Consider the following 22,377-nt stretch of genomic DNA (forward strand, 5'->3'; position numbering starts at 1 on the left):
CATAACAAGGCATTACAAGAGTCACTATCTAATATCAAAAAGAGGAAGGTTCGCCGAATGGTCCCGAGATTTACTCCCTTCTAAAATATTTAGGATGGTCATGAAGTAGCTCTCGGGATAAGGGTTATCATCTTTTTACCACGAGAAGAGGAATGAGATGCCCCCACGGCTATAGTACAACGACAAGAGCATTTGGCGTCAATCAAGAAGACTACAATTCGATCCTCTACTCAAGCATGCGTTGATAATGAATTTGCTAGAAAAACCTATGCTTGGCAGCCCCATTCGAAATATCCACGAGCAGAAAAAATTGAAAGTTTACCTTTGCAGACCGAGTAACACAATTCAGCATTGAACCACTTTACAAGGATAGCATGACTGGAGGGATCTATCGACGATGTATTTCTATTGTGTTTCCAGATATACCGATGGGAGAATAAATGGGAGGGCCATCAACTTCCAAGACAGATGATGCGCCTAGACACCTGGATTAAAAAAAAAAAAACAAAGGAATGAGATTCCCTGACTAGCCACTCAAAGGCATCATAAGAAAATATAAAGATGGAAGGGTTAGAGATGTTGAATTAGAAAAATCAAACATTAAGAAAAAAAAATTAACGACGTGATAAAAACCTGCAAAAGCTAAAAGACATAACACAGTTTCTTTGATGGCAATTTATCAAATCATGCACCTAGACATCTTAATTGACCAAAAGACATATGCTACTTTAGTATTTACCAAAGGACGCACTTTTTCAAGTGTACTTCCCTTTTTATCCTTCTGACAAATCAAATTTTTTTTTTATCGTTTTTATTTTCTCCCTCTTCTCTTTCCTATCTCCTCTTTCATCAACGACATTTAAAATTTAGTTAATTTTTTGATAATATTTTAATACATTTAGAGAAGCTAAAATAAACTATGAATAGCAAATTTGAACTCCTTGCAACATCAGGAATCCACAGGAACTGAAATGGGTGTAATCTGAGGTCTCTAGGTCTAGCAGTGAGTTTCGGTCAAAACTCACTGATGGACCTAGAGAGCTTCGATTGCACTCATTTCAGTTTCTGTGGATTCCTAATGTTGCAAGGAGTTCAAATATATTATCCATTATTTATTTTAACTTTTAGAAGGTGTTAAAATATAAGAAGAAAGAATCAGCAAAAAGACTCCACGTTAGACTTGATATGAATCATATCAAGCCCACGTTGGGCCTGATATGATTCATATCAGGCCCAACGTGGGCTTGATATGAAATTTTTTTGCTGATTCTTTCTTCTTGTATTTTAACACAGTCTAAAAGTTAAAATAAACAATGGATAATATATTTGAACTCCTTGCAACATCAGGAATCCATAGAAACTGAAATGAGTGCAATCTCTTTAGGTCCATCAGTGGGTTTTGACCGAAATCCACTGATGGACCTAAAGACCTCAAATTACACCCATTTCAGTTCCTGTGGATTCCTGATGATGCAAGAAATTCAAATTTACTATTCATAATTTATTTTAGCTTCTCTAAATATATTAAAATGTTATCAAAAAATTAACTAAATTTTAAATGTCGTTGATGAAAGAGGAGATAAGAAAGAGAAGAGGGAGAAAAAAAAAACGACAAAAAAAATTTTGATTTGTCATAAAAATAAAAAGGAAAGTGCACTTTAAAAAGTACATTTTTTGATAAATATCAAAGTAGTATACGTTTTTGGTCAATTAAGATGTCTAGATGCGTAATTTGGTCAATTAAGATGTCTAGGTGCGTGATTTGATAAATTACCGTTTCTTTTAACTACAATGTTAGACAATCAGCTGGAGGAATGTTCGCAAGAATATTAGACCTATGATGATAACTAGAAAGGTTATCATGAATACAACCCAAGTGGGACCATCCCTACTGGACTAGTTCAGTACCGAAAGTTTTAATTCACCACACGGAAGATCAACACAAGTAATGCAGTTCCCCATTACGATAACTCATCAAATCAGGCTACAGATGTGATTAGAAGAGGAAACCAAAACATTATGGAGAGCTATCTGAATACTTCCAGCATAGAAAATCTTTCAGATTCTCTTTCCATTGTCTTCCCATCGATCACTCAAACACCACCTCAGGGTAACACGTTTGCCTTGGTCTCGTCCTTGTCTTTGCAAACTTCCAAGTGAACTAACTCATGCTGGTTTTTGCCATTGACAAATTGACCGAGCTTCCCAAACCAATTCACAAGATTGTGATGATTCTTAAGGTATAGCCAATCTTGCACAAATGGGAAAAGTCTGTCATCAACTCCACGATCTTCTAGATATCGAGAAAGTTGGGCCCTCAGTTTCTCGTCCAACTCCCTGCAAAATCAACCAGAGACCATTAAGCATGATAATAATTGGTAAACATCTTAAACTACAACGAGATCTCAAAAAGTTGGCTCTCCGGAAGTTCAAAATCAACCAGAGCCCATGAAGCATGATAATAATTGGTAAACATCTTAACCTACAACGAGATCTCAATAAGTTGGCTCTCCGGAAGTTCAATTCAACAAATGGTTAATTAAAGATCTTTTTGAGATTGTGAACGAATTGTTTAATCATATTTTCATCCTTTCGCTTCATGATAAGAGACTATACCAAGAAATATAAGAAAAAAAGTAGCTTAAGTCTTATTTATTGTACTGGAAAAGGCAATAATACATTCTGCTAAAGAGAATTTGTCAGTGGATTATCATGTCCATAAATATTGTTTTAAATAATGCAGCAAAAGCTATCAATTGAGTGAATTTGTTCCTAGCTTATATCAATACTTATTGTTCATGTAGTGCAAAGTAAAGGCAATCTACAATATTTTGTTTGGTTGATACTGCCAGCAATCTGGTATGCTTCATGTTGACAAAGCGGGACTCAAAACTCTCAGATGAGAATAAGGAACAATTGAGAAGCTGTTTTGGACTACAAGTAGCCCATTTTCAAAATAAAATGCCTGCAACCACTGTCCCACTTAACATTTGCAATATATATATATAAAAAGATATCAGCACACCATTTACCAAACTGATATCTTCCTGCATGGATAAAGAATAAGAAACATTTTTATCCGGCAAAATTAAAAAATGTTGCCCCTCCTTTTCTAAATTGTGAAAAGGGCACCCATTTTGATTTATCATCAAAAGAGCATCCTGGCGTTCTGTTAGGATTGATATAAGAGTGAGATGATAGTTAAAGGGCGGCGAAGAGTGCTGGACATGAAAAATACAAAAACTTTCTCTTGCAAAACCAAATACAACAACTACCAAACCTTATCCCACTAGGTAAGGTCGGTTATATGGACTCTTCTATGCCATTGGGTTCTATCCCCTACTATATCATTATCTATATTTAAATATATTTTATTTTATTGTTGCTAACCAAGTCTTTTTTGGTTTTCCTCTTTCACGTTTGATGTGTATATTTGTCATAGTTTCATATCGCAGAGCATTTAATCATCTAAGTACACGTTCATACCACCTTAAACATGTCTCTCGAAGTTTTCCCTCAATAGATGTAACCTCGACTTTCTCTCTAATATTTCATTTCTTATTCAATCTATCATCGTATATCCACACATTCCCCTTAACATCCTCATTTCTGCAACTCTCATCTTCTACTTATGTGCTCAAGTTATAGCTCAACATTCAGCTCCATATAATATAGTAGGTATGACCATTTTGTAAAACTTCCCTTTAAATTTATAGGTACTTTACGATTACATAGAACACCTGATGTTCTCCTCCATTTCGAACATCTTGTTTCTATTTTATGTAAGACATCTCTCAATCCCTCCATCATTTTGCAAATAAGATCATAAATACTTAAAGCTCTTAGTTCCATACAACTAGCCATCTCCTATCTTAATAATTCTCATTATATCTAATATTGCTAAACTTAAATTTCATATATTTGATCTTTCTCTACTAAGTCTAAAACCCTTTACTTTCGGTGTTTCCCGTCAAGATTCGAGTTTACAAAACAATATCATTTGCAAATAACATGCACCATGGTACCCTGTCTTAAATGTATCCAGTGAATTCGTCGATGATTAGTGTAAAAAGATAGGGACTTAAAGATCCTCGATGTAACCCTATCTTCATGGGAAATCAAATGTAAAAGATCAATACAATAGATATATTAGAAATATAGAGGAGAAAACAAAGCCACTAATTTTGTCCTATCCATGGTCTATGGACTTTTAAGGTGAATTACCCCTCAAAAAGTCACTAATTTTGTCCTTATCGGAGATGGAGAACCATCATGCAAATCCATTTGTATATAAGTAAAGCGAAACTTTGAATATAAAAAGATTAAGGACTTAAAAGTTATAAAGCTTAAGTCCTATACATAAAAGATTATAAAATAAAAGGAAGGCTTTGTAAAGTTTGAAATAGACTAAGAATCATGGATTTGTTGTTGTATTAAGTCCTATACATGAAATATTATAAAATAAAAATAAGGCTTTGTGAAGCTGTGAAATAGACTAAGAATTATCGCTTGGTGGTTGTATTTCAAGCACCCTTTACCTCTCTGATTATAATCTTCAATTATACTAGCAATCTCCTTCTAATGTTGACAATCCATTTAAGTTAGGGAAAATGATAAAAATCACATAACCAAAAATAGGATACTCGTACACCTAAGCGCCCTTAGTTAATAATTTATAAGATTTAGTTAAACCATTTTTTTTTACTCCCACTTTGACACACAAAATATGATTGAGTAGATGTAATTGATCGAAGAGAGATCAAAACATATCCTAAGTTCAAATCAATTCAAAATGTGCATCAAAACCTATTGCAAAACTCATGTGGATTTTCTGTTATATTTCAGTTGACTCACAGTTTGGCATAATTAACCAAATAGAGTGTTCGACCAACTGATGCTTGAAATAGCATCAGTGCAGTTTTTGAAAACTTTTCAAAGATCATAAAAATTTCCAAGAATCTCAAAATTTAATTAACACATATGTTTCACAAGTTTCTAGAATTTTAGTAGAGAATTTTATTTCAAGGAAAATCATTATATTTTGTCAATTTAATACAAAGTTTAAAAAAAAATTAAGCACTCAAGAGTTTCACTTTTTGAAAGTAGAAAATTTAAATTTTAGCAACAGAAACAGCAAGCAAAGCAACAAACAGAAAGCAAAAATATTTTTCAAGCAATTAACAGTAATGTATTCCATGGCTAGCTAAATTATTGTTGTGTCCAAATTTTAATCATAATGTAAGAGCCAAATATACACTTGTTAAAATATTTGTCTTTCTCACAATTAATCAAATGATTAGTATGTATCTTCTTTTTCAAAATGATCTAAAAACTCATAGATGATTTGGACAAACATCTTTTATTCATTGTTTCCATTTTGACTTTCTGTGATAATACAATGGTAGACTTTTTTCATTGTTTGTTTATAACCTAAACCACTTTTGTTGTAATTTACTCTTTGACTCCTAATAATATATTTAGTAAATTGAAGTCAATGATAAATTGCTCAAGGGCTTTTTCAATGTTTGATTTTTATTTTTAAAATGTTATTTTCATTTTCAAATTATTTGATTTTCAAATTAGTTCAACATGAAAATTATCTAGTCAATTTTACAAGATTCCGACAAGCTTTTTCAAATGTATGTTTTTTCTATTTTGATTTTTCCAAAGATTTAGTTAATGAAGAAACATCAAGCTTGTCAAATGTATGTTTTTTCTATTTTGATTTTTCCAAAGATTTAGTTAATGAAGAAACATCTAATAATTGCTCAACTGAAAAATTAAATACCTTACATACCAAGTCATCCAAACAGTAAAATTTAAATACCTTAGTTACCGAGTCATCCAAATAGTAAAATTTCACTACCCTTGATTTAAGCTTGCTTCTTCGGATGAGGTAGATAGGACCCCGTCTTATACAATGAGTGCAAGAAAGTTCTTGTGCATTAGCTCTTTTTCCTACTCGGATGAGGTGTTTTCCCATGTTGCCTTCAACGTTTTTTTCCTTCTTTTCGACTTTTGACTTTTCTTTCCCTTCACCAACTTTAGGCACTGCTCTCTCATTTGTCCTTCTTGGCAATTGAAGGATTATTCTTTGCTTGTTCTTCTTTCCCCTCAAGATTATTTTCAGGTCGTTCATTCTAAGATTTATATATCAAAAGGCTTTACCTAATTTTCTTACATTGTAAACTTCTTTGCTGCCATCTGCCAAATATAATCATGAGGGTTTTTGAGGTTCTAAGAGCGTAAGACTATCTTTTTGTTCTTCTTACTTGCTATAAAGGTGATTCCACCTGTTCTACCCTTTTCTTCTTCTGACATTCCTACATTACAAGTTTCGTGCGATTCCATGGTTGAAGAAAAGGTTATTAAGAGTACATACCTTGAGGTTTCATGACGTGTACAAGACGTCTATCATTGAAGCCCATTTGAGGTGTACGTGGAAATCCATTCAAAATGTCTTGAAGTATCTCTCGGTTGGATAAGGTTTCTCCAATATTAATTAAACTATGTACCATCTTATTGTACCTTGAGTGCAGTTTCATGTACCTTGAGTGCAACAATAAGGTTTAGGTGGTTTGAAACTCTCAGAATCTACTCGACGGCCTACATACTTTTAAGATAAAAGTTTTACTACCTAGTCAATTTGGATAAAACTTAATATGAATGGATCATCGACTTCAACCTAAAAACATTTTGTTTCTTGGTCGAGTCTTATGACTAAGTAAGAATCTATGTGAATCCCTGAGTACAAGTCAATTGACTCTCACAGCTCAATTAGAAGTTTTACCTTTGTCCATAAAGTAATCTCTTATTAGATCATAAAGAATCCAAGGAACATATAGGGGAGTGTTTGTTTGTGAGTTTTGAATCCATAAAATAGTTTTGGCCAAAACTATTACATAAACGAAAACTACCCAAGTTAATTTCAAATATATGACTCATTTAGTGTTTGTTACTCATGCATATTATGAAAATTTGATATTATATCTTTTTTTATTTCTACAATGCTAGATGGGTTTAAGTTCTAAAAAAAATTAATTAACACGAGGAATCTAGAAGCATTACATTGCACGATTATAAAAGAAAACTAGAGTGAAATAATTTTGTTTAAGAGATAGATTGTGAAGCCAGACGCTTCACCTTTCAAAATGACCCAATAAATCTGACGATATTGGATATTTCATTCATCCTACAACTCACATTTATTTCACTCACTTTTAGAGTTTCACATGCATACTATACATAATTTGTGATACTCTTATTAACTCTTGTTAGCGTTACTAATTATCAAAGATAAGTCAATTCAAGTGTTTTTTTTCTTCCCCAAGTTAAAGACCTAGTAAAGAAGTGATGCTTTATTATCGAAGAATCGCTTGATGATAGGAAAATAATAATGCATGGATAAGAATTGTACCTCTAACTTTGATATATGTGCAAGGAGAACATTTGTACCTTTGTAACTTTGATATAATCTCAAATGATGACATTATATTTTTTTCATTGAATAATATAATGTAAATTAAATTAGAATTATGCAACTACAATTTAAATTTTATCTATGTTATCTATCCACCTAAATATTTAACCACTCCTCTAAGAGGCCCACATAGTAATTTTTTGTCAAAAATACTGCACAGGATATTTCTGCTCAAATAGTGAAATTGAATAAAGAGATGTTCAAGGAGCTTTTGGAGTCCATCCAAGGCTTTAGAACTATACATCTTTTTCTTCCAAGATGGCTATGTAGCAGTTTTGACCAAAACTGTCACATAGACCTAAAATGTTCAAAATTAGAAGGAAAAAAAAACACATTGTATGTGTAGGTCCAAAGAATGCAAAGAGTATTTATTTATAAAATTAGATCAGTTAGTTTAGATTTATATAGTTTTGACCAAATATGCTACATAAAGCTAAACTACTTTAATCGGAAAAGAAAGCCATTATACTAATTTTGAGACTCAAGGAAACATAGAAGAATCCTTGTTTATAAAATTATATTAGTTTGGAACCATACACTTTTGGCTAAAATTGTTCCATGAACCTAAATTGATTTAAATTGGAAAAGAAAAGAATTATATGAATCGCGGGGGTTTAAAAAACATAGAGTTGTTTGTATGCGAAATTAGACTATAATGGTTTTATAAAGCAGCCTTGACCAAAATTATTATATGGACCTAAATTAGTCTAAATTGAAACATGTATTGTACAAGTTATCCAAGAAACACAAAGGAAGTGTTTGTTTATCAAATTAGAACAATTCAGTTCATGCAGAAGTTTTGACCTAATTTGTTACCTAAAGTTGCTTGTTTGTAAAAGTAAATCACTTTGAATAGATTCTAAAGTATATTCAAAACGTGATAACGCTCACGCCAAGCGCCCCTCTCATCGTTGGCTCCATGGTGAAATGAAGGGAGGTAAATCAGGTAATGAGAGCCCCTAAGTGAGAGAGTTATTTGTTGCAGCCGCAACTCGAACCCTTGCCCACTGATGCAAGTCTACCCCTTGAGTACCAACTCATTCTAAAGTATGCTAAGTATTTTGGTTGTCAACTAGGCCTTCCTACATTTAATATATCTTATTTTATGGTTGTTAAATGATGCTTCGTCTCCTTTCCTCCAAGTGCCCTTTAATCTTGGGCATAAACTATTCATTCATAATTTAGAGTCAACAACAAATGAGATGAAGCATTATTTTAGTCATAAAATAGTAAATATTAGGTGTAGGAAGTTCTAATGATACAAAAGCTTTGTCAAAATTTAAAACCACATCCAAGTACTGAAAGAGTTACCTCCTATAGTTGTGAATTAAGAAAGAGTCCACTTTCATAGTTGGCTGGCTATTAAAGACTTAGAGTCATCTAGTACTGAAAGCATATTAGTCTATCATATATACCTAAATTGGTAAAAATTATAAATTGAAGACAATGTGTTGCAAGATGTTCCAAGTAACATATACTTATTTGTGAAATTTAGTAGATATAGAACCATATAACAATTTTGGCTAAAAGTGTTAAATGACCTCCTAAGACAAACAACATAAGTGTGAATAGGATAACTTGAAACTGCTACATGGCTATGCAAGACTCAAACATGCAACCTAACATAAAAACCATTTTACGGCTTTGTCTACCTTGAAGGGTGGAAAGAGAAGAAAAAGGATAACTAGTGGAAAAGGAAGAAGGGAAAGAAGAATAAAGGGAGGAAAGGGGAAAGAAAAGGGAGGAGGGAACTCATAGTTGGTCACTTTAAGGTCGTTGTCAGTGTCGCAAGCTCGTAACAGCCTAGCAGTGATTGCTAGCTCCCAACGGCTTGGCGGTAGGCTCGTGGTGACCTAGCCGTGACCACAACTCACAGCGAAGTCGTCGTGAGTTTGTTGGGTTATTAGCTTGCCAATCATTGGGTTATTGGTTGGACAGATTTCACATAGGAGAAGAAAGAGGATGCTAGCTTCGGATTTGCCATCAAGAAGAAAGTTTGTTCCGCTTGATTTCAAGTAGAAAAAAAAAATTAAAATTAATCTAAGGAAGGATTTAGAATACATCCTTTCCCTAAATTTACACAAGTAAATAAAGAAAAGTATCTCCACTCTCATGTCATTCAACCTATCCTTCGTCTATCTTTCAGGATAAACAAAGCATAAAAGGTTTCAAAAAAGACAAGAAAGGGGTCAACTAAAATTTAGATAATGTAGGTTGATATTCCAATTTTGGCCAATTTATATAAATCTAAGATGGTCAAAATTGAAAAAGAAAGACATATAATAACTCCATGAATTGCAGGAACACAACAAAGAGTTACTTTGAATTTTGGGCGGTTTACAATCATATAACAGTTTTAGTCAAAATTGCTACAATCTTCGAGGTTTCAAATAGATCTAACAACATAAAATAACTCAATAGGTTCCAAGGAGGAACAAATGGTTAATTAGGCATTTTAGATCCACATAGCAATTTAAGAAAAATGTAGTGTCTACATTGTCCTAAAGTGCTCAAATTAAAAAATGATGGCATAAATGACTGGATTAGTGTCAAAGAGCACGAAGTACTTATTTACGAAATTTGACAATATAGACCCACATAGAAGTTTTACCAAATCAACTATGTAAACCTATATCATTTTAAAAAGAGTAAAATACAATATATCTATATATAAGTGATAGGCAAGAGGTCGGAGGTAGGAGGTAGGAAGGCCCAAGTTTACTACTTATCTTGGGATTTTACAAGTTTAGATTCATCTAACACTCTAGCTACTCTAGCAATGATAGCACTACAAGGGCTTTACAAAATATAAAATCCAAAAAAAAATGTCTAAAATGCTTCATAATAAAGTAAAATATCAAAATAAAAAACCATAAAATCCTTTAAGTATTTTATACCAATTGCTGTTAAATTGTTCATGGTGCTCTTGCAGCTTGTGCAAGTTGGTATCATAGATATAGTCAGAATTTTGTTGGACGATGACCGGAAGAGCAAGATATGGATCAAAGAAACATAATCATAAAGGGAAATTAAATACAAAAGCAAGGCTATATATAGTAATTTCATGCGAAGCATTTGTCAATTGGGCTTCCGGACCAATTTTTTGAGTGGACAAGTCAGAGTGCAGTGGATTGGGCAGGTAAGTTTATAGTGGCATTTGTGGCATAAAAGAAAAGTTGTGGTGCCCTTTTGATGATAAATCAAAATGGAGTTTCCTTTAATGATTAGGTAAAATATTAGCACCATTTGGATTTTTATCTCATTCTATTATCCAATTCTACTTGAAGGCCAAGGTTAAAGGACTCATTAGTGCACTTCAGTGTCTGTTTTGTGTTTTATTGTCACATGATTGTCTAGTGTGTCAATACACATATGTCAACAGCCAATCTTCCTAAAACTACAGGTATTAGGCATCATGAGCTTAAACATCTCAACAATTATAAATAATTTCAAGTAGAATAACTTGTTTTTGAATTAAAAAAGAAACAAATTTATAGGAACATAGAAATGATTGCATGGCATAAATATAGTTTTCTTTACATCTATAACATTAGTAATGCAAGAGAAAAAAATATCACACTTGATGATATTAATAACTTGGAACCATGCAATAAATTTAAAAAACTGTTGATCAACAGCTTACCTTTGTAAACTAAACTTTTGACATGTCAAACAAAATGGCAATCAGTACTGAGTTAGAACTTATTTCTAGGATTAAATAAAACACACAACAATTCGCAAGCATGAAATATTGTATCAACTGATGAAAATCTAAATTATTTTAAGTATGAAAAGTTTTCGATATAATTTATCAATCATAATTCATGCACTCACAAGCACGTTCACGTGCATAGAAGAAAATTTTATGATACTTGTAGAAAATAGTATCTTACATGAAGACGCGGCCCTGGTACGAGTCAGGGTTAAGCTTAGATAGCAGGCAGACCGAGTGGATTCCAACAGAATCCGGATAAAGCCCGCAGAGAAAAAGAAGTGAGTTGCTTCGTCCCCTCGACACACCCACGTGAAGCAATAGGTCGCTGATGAAGCCAGGGCTATGATCTTCGGCACCATCTCCATTGCTTGAATCATGCGATGGTAAGGCAACGGCACGGCGCACAACTGATAAGGTGATTTCTTCATCCCCATACACCCGCCGGAGAAGAGGGCCCTCGCTACGTTTAAGCGCCCCCTTCACGATAGAGTACGACGGCGGTGGATTGACTTTCTTCTACTATATTGCAAAGAAAGATGAGCAACCAAAGTAGGAATTCAAATAGGCTATAAGAGGGCGTGAGGATACCGGGGGTGGGGAAATCATGGAGACTTCTCTGAAACTCTCTTCCACGGCGCGGCGGATTTCGAAGTTCACATCAACAGCCGTGGAAATCCACCGCCTTGAAGTGGATATACGGGCGGCGGCGGCGACAGCGACGGCGGCGGCGGTGTCGGCGAAGGATTGCTTCCACATCGCTACACTAAACCCTGAGGAACTGTTGGAGAGGAGACAGCGGTCCTGCGCAAAGGGTTTTAATTTTAAAATATTGTATGAATTTCATAAATATACTAAATAATTAATAAAAAAATATAACTCGTATCTGTATACGTTAAAAAAAAATGGGTGCAAAAATAAAAATACCTTTATCTATCATTATCATTAAAAATAACATTCTATTTTTAAAAAAAAAAAATTATAAAAAGTATGTTTTATATTTTAAAAAAAAAATATTATGTTGTTGTTGTTATAGAAGCTTTAAAGTAGTTGGAGCAACTTTAGTAAAATTAATTTAAATAATTATATTCCAATGCTATGTATAGTAATAATTTTGATTAAAACTGCTATGTTATAATAGTTTTTATCAAAATAATTTAAATTGTAATAGTTTTGTTTAAAATTATTATAATGGTATTTGATTAATTTTAATTAATTTAGAGCAATTAAATTAAATTGAAGTCATTTTTACTAATATTTAAATTGTTTTGACCAATATTAAATAGTTTTAATTATCGGTCTTCACCTCCTATCTCATTTGGCTCCCGCTACTAAGGTGTCTTATTTCCTTATAACGATGTCTTGAACATCCGAGTAGAAATTGTTAATTATAAATTGAGGAGTTCTCACGTAGACCGGCAAGTTCAATGAATGTCTTACTTTGACAAGTTTATGAGTAGTGCACTTGGGAGAAGCTAATCTTGGAGCGGTGTCAATTGCTTTATTTGGATTTGTAGAACACATCATTCGACCACATGACAAATAACATTGCCCTTGTCTCTTGGCAAAGATCTTGTTCGGAAGACTCGCATGTCTCAGTTTACAATGGTAGATGCTCCGTACTCATACAATGTCATCTTGGGACAACTATTTTAGTCACTTTTATGGTTGTGGCATCTCCCTATTATCAAAAGATAAAATTTTCAATTGGGCACCAAATTGAGGAGGTACAAGCAGACCAACAAACAACTCAAGGGTGCTATGTAGAAATGGGCAAACAACTCAAGGGGGTGCTATGTAGAAATGGGCTGGACCGGACCGATTATAAATCGGCTCAAGTAATGGAGACTGATCAGACTCGGCAAGAGGATTGGCCATAAGTTGAACAAACCATGTCCATTTTCTATAGGAAGCCAAGTTTGAGCAAGTGCAACTATTGGGAGGGAAAGTCACTCGGGTTGCTCGAGGATTAAATGACAACTTAAAGGAAGATTTGGAGGCATGCCTCAAAGCAAATACGAATGTGTTCGTCAATAGCATCCAAGAGTTGACGTAGATTGTTGAAATGTGTAAATCATGTATATGTTTTGAATTTTATTTAACATATATTTATTACATTACACGAACATATGTTAGATAAACTTCTAATATTTCATTTATTTTATATCAACATAACGTAGATTTTGACGTTGGAGCACGTTTGAAGATGCAAAATTGAAAGAAACACATAGCAGAATTATCCACAACCAATCAGTAATAGTCACCATAGTTGTGGATCATCTAAAAAGTTAGATAGCTCATGGAACGTCAGTCAAGAACAAGCAATAAGAAACCCCCATGATAACCGCCACAGCTAAGAAACCCCCATGATAAGCGCCACAGCTATGATTAGTACTGAGCAATGCCAAGAGACAAGACAACACGATATCAAGGACCAGCCAGTGGAACATTCCACAATCGTAGATCATTAGGGTTAATTGACAATGTCATCCTATTTTTAAGAATTTTTTTTAAATTTTTCTCAATCAACCTTGATCTATTTAAACTTTAACCTCAATAATTATTAAATCATCAATACACCTAAAATTATCAATAAAGTTTTTTGCAATTACATACTTGACAATGACAACAACAACAAACAAACCTTATCACACTAGATAAAACCTTATCACACTATATAAGATCGATTATATGAATCCTTCTACATCATTCAACTTTATTTTCTATTATATCATCATTTATATTTAAATAAATTTTATCTTATTTTATTATTATTAACCAAATTTTTTTTATCATTCTTTTCCTCATTTGATATAAACATTTATCATAATTTCACATCATATAACGGAAACATTTATTGATTGTCTAAGTAGATATCCTATCAAACACGTAAAAAAACACAAGTTAAACTAAAATCTTTTGCCAATAACATCAAAATAATCTAAATGGATTCAAACTTTCCAAGTGTTGCAACCATTTCCCTGCAACTTTTTATCAACTGAGTTGTTTTCTCGACTGCAAATAACATGTCAACGTAGGCATTTAAATCTTGGTATATAATCCTTTGAATTGACTACACAAACACTTGAATGTTCAACACTAAACCCATATTGCACTCCAAATAATCTTCTATAAGTGGATACTCTGAAAGCATAAAACTTTTAGCTATACATCATCCCAGATCCTAACCAAATAGATTTTCAAAGAAAATATCCAATCAGAAGAGCACACCAATCAGGAACTAACATTGAAGCATGTTCCCCACAACAATCTTTCTACTATTTAACATAAGCTAGTGAAAGGTAATGTGGAATAAGTCTCCACTTCTTGTTTTTTTCTGAATCACACAAGTTGACACTCATTACTGAGAATCATGAGGCAGTATACAACATCTCCGATCAAAGGATATAGGCAATCAGCATCAACTACACCTCCTCCCTTCTATTGTTGCCTTTTATAATATTGAACTTGCAGAGAGGGCAAGTGGCATTTATCTGCAGCCATTTATCTATGCAACCACAATGAAAATGGTGGTTGCATGGAAGTTCTCGTAGCTCCGCCCCATCTTCATATGGTGAAAGGCAAATGCAGCACTCCTGCAGGTTGAAAAATAAGTGAACTAACTTATCAAGGCTTGGTTGTATTATTGAACGAGAAATACAGGAACAGATTCAAGATGCAGACGCATGCAGTTTAATACAATTATACATAACCGCTGCTAAATGGCAATGGCTTTGAGACAGGCACACAAGTAAAAGTGGAGCAATTTACTGCTGCCTCTCAGTGCGATCAATAAATGATTAGAGAAGAATTTTTTCTGTGCTCCTGGTTGTTACCTGATAACTAATTGATACACACTATAGCAACCAGCAATCAACCAAAAAAAAGTGAAATGGTCAAGCTCGGAAGCTTACAGCATCCTCTGCTGAAAGGGCATGTTCCACAGGTGGATCACTTCCACACTCGGTCATGATACCACTAAAAGGCCCTGATATCTCATCAAACTTTTCAGAATCTTCAATCATCCGAAATTTGTACTTTGGTAGTTGGCATATATCTTCTTCGGACGCTCCTTCCTGTTTTAGAAATGAAATAAATGAATAACAAATTGAATTTTATAAACCATATGCTACAATAACAAATATACCAATTAACACAATACACAGCATAAACAGTACAAAGCATAACAAGAATGTCATAATGACATGGCAATATTCAGTGGTCAGAAAGTACCATAACTAGATGTAGATCAAGAATAAGAAATGCCCCCATAAATTCCCCAAAGAGCCAAAAGAAAACCATTACAAGAAGAAATAAAATTTATAAAAAAAATTAACATTGCCAAATTTTCATGTCTCCACAATCTAACTAAATGTAGACGTTAGAAGCTTCTACGGAAGCATCATTATGATCAAAAGATAGCTCAATATAGAGATGACGAATTCCCAATGAGAGCATCTAACTTTTACTATTTTTTTACAAATCACACACCATAATTTTTTTTCCCAAAATCAAGCACCAATAGAAACTAAGTGTGCCTGTTAGAAAATCTATGCCATTAAGAAATATTCCCCCCCAAACAAATTGATTTAACAAAATTAACCTTTTATTGGTAAAGAAATTTTTGATGGCTCAAATAGTCATTTATTACTCAAAAGAGAAACTATGAATTCTTAAAAAAAAACTATATAGTTTAGGACTGTCGAAATTGCCTTAATGACAAGAACACCTTGATGGTCATACACAGAAATATAAGTAGCTAAAATATGAGATCCTAGAGTCCAAAGAGCAATCTCATTTTATGTTTTTGACAAGTCTCCTACTCGGGTCGCCACTATATTCTAGTAGAATAAGGTGGGATCCCTGTATGCTGTGCAGGTGAATCACTGCAAATTCGAGAGTAAATCTAGTAGACTGGTTATGGTCCTAGAGCTCCTCAAAAGGTTATTAGTCTCATCTTAAAATGAATCAGCATGGAAAACAGATTGGTCCTCAAACCATTGCGCGCTAGCCAACAAGCTTCCTGAAATTGCAATACAAGCAGACCACCTACAGGGAAATCCTTGTACCACTATCAGACAATATCAGCAAATCAACTAATGCTACCATTGATATAGAGGACAAGGACTTGATTGCCATCAAAGTGTAATCCTTTCGCATTGGTTAGTTTATTTCCCACACATGACAGTGCGACACTTCGGTAGAACATTCTAAAACCACATTTTGATAGCCCCACATTGGTCAGAAATAAATAAGATCATATTTGGGCTCTACAGGCTCACAGGAACTCATATTTGCTCAAATTTCAGTCATATGTATGATTTTAGACAATAAAGATGTTTTCAGAAAGGCAACCACTCAATTTCCATCAATGTAAATACATTCATGGTTAGTCTATTTCCCACATCCAATGGTGCCAGAACTCAATATCACATCCTGAAGAAATAAAAAATAAAATAAAACGACCTTTACATGTCAAAACATAAAATGAGGCATTATTTCAATCCATTGGCCTCTAGGAACCCTTATCTACTTTCATTTCTTCTATATGAAGAGTTATCATCAAGACATTTTTGATTAAAAAAGAGCCTTGATGTCTACTCTTGACAAAATAAAATATCATATTTTTTACTCAACCTCCTAGAAACTCATATTTATTTTCATACCTTCCATATGAGCAACATAAAGCCATGAACGTGTTTGTGCAAGAATATGTCCCTATGCTTGTTAAAAAATATTGAAATGAGAGAATATAGTTGTGCCTTGGAATTTTATAAATATCCACTCTCGGTTCTGCATTTAAGTTGTGTAAAGCCATCTCAGCATTTTTATCAAAAACACCTTCATAGCCCTCCACTTCACAGGTATTTTTAATCCAAAATTTGCTATTTTCAAAGAACTGCAATATTCCTCTTGAGACATCTAGGATGCCCCTAGGATAAGCCTAGGGCCAAAATGAGTCTTTTAGGACAAAAACACTTTGACAACCCCCTTTAGCTTGTTCAAAAATAATTTCTTGTATAACTTTAGTTCTCACAAAAGGCGCAGCTACCTTTTTTTTTTACAAAAATAACTTAGCTTGAACCATCAAAATTTTTGAAAGAATAAAAAGGCTAATTTTGCTAAGCTATGGTATTTGGCAGCTAATTTCCTAATGAGTGTCGCTAAACTTATGAAGTTTCACAATGGGGACACCGAAGTGCTGTTTTTCCCAATTCACATAGCCTCCTTTGTCTTTTTCCAAATCATGACGCAGAGTATTTTGGTATGGAAATAAAGGAGATATGTGATATGAAAGGATAATAATAATAAAGTGGGGTATGTGGTTTAAGGAAATGGAAAAGTTAGGTGCACCCGTTGAGAAATTTATAGGGAAATAACCGATGCAAAATGCCAAGTAATCACCATAGATTAAAACAACAAAAAGAAAACATATAAAATTTTTTTAAGGAAATCCCAAAAAATTTAACCAGGAATCTTTGCCACAACATTGAAGCCAATTAATATAACATGGACCTCAATGTAACCATAAAACTAGATTCAAGAATATTTACTTAAAGAGGATAGAAATTACCAAAGACAAAGAAACCAAGGAAAAAGCTACAGCCAACAGCAGTCTAACTAACATCATATTGGACAACAAAACCCAAATATACAGTTTAAAGGATAAGTATGCAAGAACCATTGAAGCAGCAAATAATCAAAAACAGCAACAGTATAATAGACGTACGTGATAGATTTTTTCCAGTTCTTATCTTAGTAAACTATGCTATAAAAATGGAAGTATCAAGCAATTTCTTTTTCACAAAATTGCTCCAATATGCAAATTTATGAAGGGAAAGGTAGTAGCTGCATGATAGAAAGATAAATATTTGACCTAGCACTCAAAGTGGCCCACCTGATCAGCAACAGCATACAAAATTGCAATGATGCAAGGCAGACAGCAACAAACAGCAATACCAATTACGCATGCCAAAGCAACACAGAAGACAACAAAGAATACATCAAACGCTAGAAAAACTATGCACAGCCTGCAAGATAGAAAACTAAATTAGAGCATATTCAATATTAGAGCTTCAAATGGAGAACCAAAGAAAACAAATTTGTCATAGAAAGACCAGTAAAGTTGTGGTGCATCATGGGTCAACTCTTGTCCTCCAGCAGATACCCAATAAAATCCAATAATCCACCATATGAATGAGAACATAGTGTTTGCAGACTCCAAATGTTTAACAACACTGCCACAATGGAGTGATGGAGAGTCAAAAAAAGAAACTCAACTTTTAACAAGAAAAACAAACATGGAATGAATTAGATCTATATGGATATGAAGATTAAGTACGTAGAAGAATAAAATAATGATAGATCCTCACAGGTGAACTCCTTTTTCGAAAACAAAGACACATTACTACAAAAGTTGCTATTTACTCACGCAGAAAGATTTGCAGACAAGAAACTAAGCATAACTTATTACAGCATGTATCATCTAGATTGCCCTTTCATAAAAATTTGAATGGTAATGCCACAGCAATCATCAATATGGAAAAAAATATTTATAGTTAGATACAGAAAAGATAAAGGTTACATAATTTTAGCCAAATTCTCAAATTACATGTTTCAAACACAAGGAAAAAAAAACACTACAGATATGCCTTCAAATCTGTAATATATCAATCTATATCTGAAAAATGAACATCTGAAGCATATACATGAATGGTACCGGTTCTTGTAGGTGCATTTATCAATAGTAGTGTGAAACATAAAGAGCACAAGCTCATAGAATAAGATCATCTTTAATGCACAATGAGGCCTTCTCACCAGTTCTTGTAAATGCATCTACCCATAGCAGTGGGTAACAGAAAGAACACAAATTCAGAGAATGAGACCATCTCTATTATATCAGAAAAGGATAATGCACAATGAGACCTTCTCACTGGTTCTTATAGGTGCATTTATCCATAGCAATATGTAACAGAAAGCGCACAAGTTCATAGAATGAAACCATCTCTACTATGTCAGACAAGGATAATGGACAATTAGGCCTTCTCGTGACCTAGGCGAGAGAACCTATTTTGGCCAGCACATTAAGGATACCTATGTGAAGAATTCCGATCAACTTAAGATATGGCCACAAATTTACTCAATCTGCAATCAACATATGAAGTATACATCAGTTGTGAACAAGAGAAAGTCGATCTTAAGACTATAAATATGGTATGAAACATTGTGCCATACCGGGCTCAATGGTTGAAATTCACTATTTCGGTAAGGGTGTAAAAAATGAACCCGACCTGCCAATCTGACCAGAATCGACACAAAAATATCAAGTTAAGGTTGGGGGGTTTAGGGTTTGGGTCAGATCAGGTTGGACCCGAAATCTAACCCATAAAATTTTTTTGGATTGGGTTGGGTTCGGGTTGACCTGAATTTAGGATAAAGAAGTGGAGCTTGAAACATGAAAGTTATTTTGTGATGCTTGACAGCTTGAAGACTTTTTGATTTTATATTGATATCATAAATTTTCATAGTGTAATATTTATTTTGTGAAAGATTTGAATTTTCTAAACAATTATTTCTTTTGTGGAGTAATTAATAGTTTAGACAATTAAACTCTTATATTTAAATATTTAAATCCATGAAATATAATTATCATATTTAGACTAGACGAGGTTTGTTATTGTGTTTAAATTAAAATATTAGTATTATGTGTTTTGAATTTTTATTTAATTATTTTGTTAAAGAATAATAACGCATAGTAAAAAATCAAATTCGGTTGGTCAGGTTATTCAGGTTCGTCCGAGTTTATAGTTTTCAAGTTGGTTCGGGTCGAATTGACACCTCTATATTTCGGTAAATTGCTAAAACCCAATACATAGTTACTCTCCTAAGCCGCCCATGCCAATTACCATGGTTATGCCCTGAAAATACTTCCCTTCTTCACCAATCACATTTCCTAATAACTATATCTTATCATTTTAGAGGACTTTGTTCGGAAAAATTAGGCAAAAACTCTCCTCTATTAGATAACTCTGTAAATACATAATACACCAAGGTCAATTACCAGCGACAATTCACAAACATAAACATTAATTGAACTCAATGCATAGCCATAATCACCATAGAAACACTATCATACCACATAAAAGGCAGCCCGGTGCGCTTCCGCCAATGCGGAGTCCCTGAGAAGGGTCTATTGTAATACCCCTGCTTTTGTAAGAGGTTGTTTCCGACTCAAACTCGTGACCTCTAGGTCACACGGCAGTAACTTTACCGTTACTCCAAGGCTCCCCTTCTAAACACTATCATATCACATCATCCACAAAATAAGTTGTGATCAATCTATATAAATGAGACAACCGACAAAACATCCCAACACCAACATACAGTATCCACAATTACATAAAGCTAAATGTGCATATAAAAATTATGTTGGTTGAAGCCCACTAGGTAACACGAAAGTCACACCTAGACCTCAATTGAGGGGAAACTGTCCCAAGAAAATGGTCATAGCCCACTAGGTCATATGAACGACATCCTAAGCTCCATCACAGGGAACTGTGTAAAAAATAAGATGATAAAATTATGTATCTCCAACCACAAATGAAGGGTTCTAATGGATTTGAAATAAATACTAATCCAGGCAAAGAGGGTTAATGATCCGACTGATAATTCCCATCCGAAACTTCCTTTCTTATCCCCAATCCATCTTAGAATCACCCAATTGGTATCCTTAATGCCTTAGAGTAGCATGACAGTTGGAAAATACAAACCTATCTGCTCTCCTATACAAGGGTTATGCCTCCTTAGAGCCATCAGTTCATTTATTATATCATCACTCGCCTTAAATTCCCTTTGAAGAGTTTTTGTTAGGTCTCCAAATTGTTTTAACTTGCACCAATACACCTACTTCCTACAATCACATCCAAACATCATTTTTGAAGGGCTCTATACTTAAAGATTTCTCCAATACTTCAAGGATGCTTACTGTAGAGAATTGATCTCCTTTTAAGAAACTCCAACTTCACCTAAAACACGCTACCCTAAAATGAAAAATCCCTAAAAATTAGAGGAAAAGTCCATCTTAAGCCCAATCTATCACTATATGGGTAATTCATCTCCCACTATAAGGCCCTAAATCATCTAGTGTCACCTCTATGAGCATAGAGAGCTCAACTCTTAAAGGTATAACAATTTCATGTAATTAAAATAAAGATCATATTATATACTTTAAGTGTAGAGAAGGGATACTATAAGAATAAATTTACAAAGCTGATAAAGAAAATAGCTCAAGTGGCACCTAAGATAAAGGAAAAATCAAGGGAAGTTCGACCCTTGGTGTTGAAGACGAGTATATAATGTGCTTCTCATGTAACAAGTGAGGCTATTATCGAGATCAATATCCAAGGGGGAGACATCTAAATAAGAATAATGAATGAAACTCAAACTTAGGGAGAACCTTCAAGGTAAAACCCAATGCATTAATATTTCATGAAATTTCTTCGTATCATGATAAATGTATGCTAGAATAATTTTTTTTTATGATTTTAGTATTCACTATCATGAAAATAAGAAATTTGATAAATCTAAGGATAAATTTAGATTATGGCATGGTAGACCTACGTTACATAAAGATAAGAAGGTATTGTTATCCTTTAGTGAAAAGTGGGCCTAAGAATACTGATTATTTAGAAGGGCTCTATGAGCACTTTTCGATTAATCCTGATGATCAGTGGAAAATTTCTGCGGGGTCGAGATGGTCATCTTCAGAATTAGTCGGATGAATAGTTGGATATCTGAATTAATAAAAAAAGTATCGTTTAATCATATTGCTTAAATATTAAACTCCTAAATCAACTTAACTTTGACTAGATACTAATTGCAATAATAAAGATAGTTGTATGACAAACTCTTAAGTGAGTTCAAAGATTGTACTTGAGAGAGGGTAATCTTTAGATAGTTAAGATGAAGACTCAACTATTATAAAGGTCATTACCAATGATCTAATAGACTATAGGTGATATTCAGTTACTTGGTGCTTAAGTTAACCAAATAGTTAACTCATGTGATCAATTAGTGAACAAAATATTTGTATTCATGGTTGAAATTGATGTTAGATGAGCAATAAAGTATTTTACTTGACTAATGGTAGCTAAGTAGACTAGACAATTCACTTGAGCAAATCAAC

The 22,377-nt window shown here is 33.7% G+C and overlaps 2 protein-coding genes across 2 annotated transcripts; both read right to left on the bottom strand.

Moving 5' to 3' along the window:
• Positions 1–1,829: 1,829 nt before the first annotated feature.
• On the bottom strand, positions 1,830–11,993 carry LOC122012434. The gene is made up of 3 exons (XM_042568979.1): positions 11,784–11,993; positions 11,374–11,711; positions 1,830–2,337 (listed from the first exon to the last, which is right to left on the bottom strand). Exons 1-3 carry the CDS (start codon positions 11,949–11,951, stop codon positions 2,106–2,108), a joined length of 738 nt encoding a protein of 245 aa, XP_042424913.1. The 5' UTR covers positions 11,952–11,993; the 3' UTR covers positions 1,830–2,105.
• A 2,379-nt stretch (positions 11,994–14,372) lies between these two features.
• Positions 14,373–18,463, bottom strand: LOC122038415 (E3 ubiquitin-protein ligase At1g12760-like). Its single transcript, XM_042598160.1, has 4 exons — positions 18,311–18,463; positions 18,091–18,223; positions 15,107–15,268; positions 14,373–14,788 (listed from the first exon to the last, which is right to left on the bottom strand). Exons 1-4 carry the CDS (start codon positions 18,397–18,399, stop codon positions 14,618–14,620), a joined length of 555 nt encoding a protein of 184 aa, XP_042454094.1. The 5' UTR covers positions 18,400–18,463; the 3' UTR covers positions 14,373–14,617.
• Between the last annotated feature and the right edge of the window lie 3,914 nt (positions 18,464–22,377).

This window comes from Zingiber officinale, chromosome 1A (genome assembly GCF_018446385.1).
Source record: "Zingiber officinale cultivar Zhangliang chromosome 1A, Zo_v1.1, whole genome shotgun sequence".
NCBI classification, from domain to species: Eukaryota; Viridiplantae; Streptophyta; class Magnoliopsida; order Zingiberales; family Zingiberaceae; genus Zingiber; species Zingiber officinale.

What these genes read in the sequence shown, in the direction of transcription:
- LOC122012434 (XM_042568979.1), bottom strand. Translation starts at nt 11,951, where the DNA reads ATGTGGAAGCAATCCTTCGCCGACACCGCCGCCGCCGTCGCTGTCGCC. An exon ending in CCATGATTTCCCCACCCCCG is followed by an intron (nt 11,712 to 11,783) that starts GTATCCTCACGC and finishes GCAATATAGTAG; the next exon opens with AAGAAAGTCAATCCACCGCC. An exon ending in TACCAGGGCCGCGTCTTCAT is followed by an intron (nt 2,338 to 11,373) that starts GTAAGATACTAT and finishes TTGATTTTGCAG; the next exon opens with GGAGTTGGACGAGAAACTGA.
- LOC122038415 (XM_042598160.1), bottom strand. Translation starts at nt 18,399, where the DNA reads ATGTTCTCATTCATATGGTGGATTATTGGATTTTATTGGGTATCTGCT. An exon ending in GATGCACCACAACTTTACTG is followed by an intron (nt 18,224 to 18,310) that starts GTCTTTCTATGA and finishes TCTATCTTGCAG; the next exon opens with GCTGTGCATAGTTTTTCTAG. An exon ending in TGTATGCTGTTGCTGATCAG is followed by an intron (nt 15,269 to 18,090) that starts GTGGGCCACTTT and finishes TTTCTAAAACAG; the next exon opens with GAAGGAGCGTCCGAAGAAGA.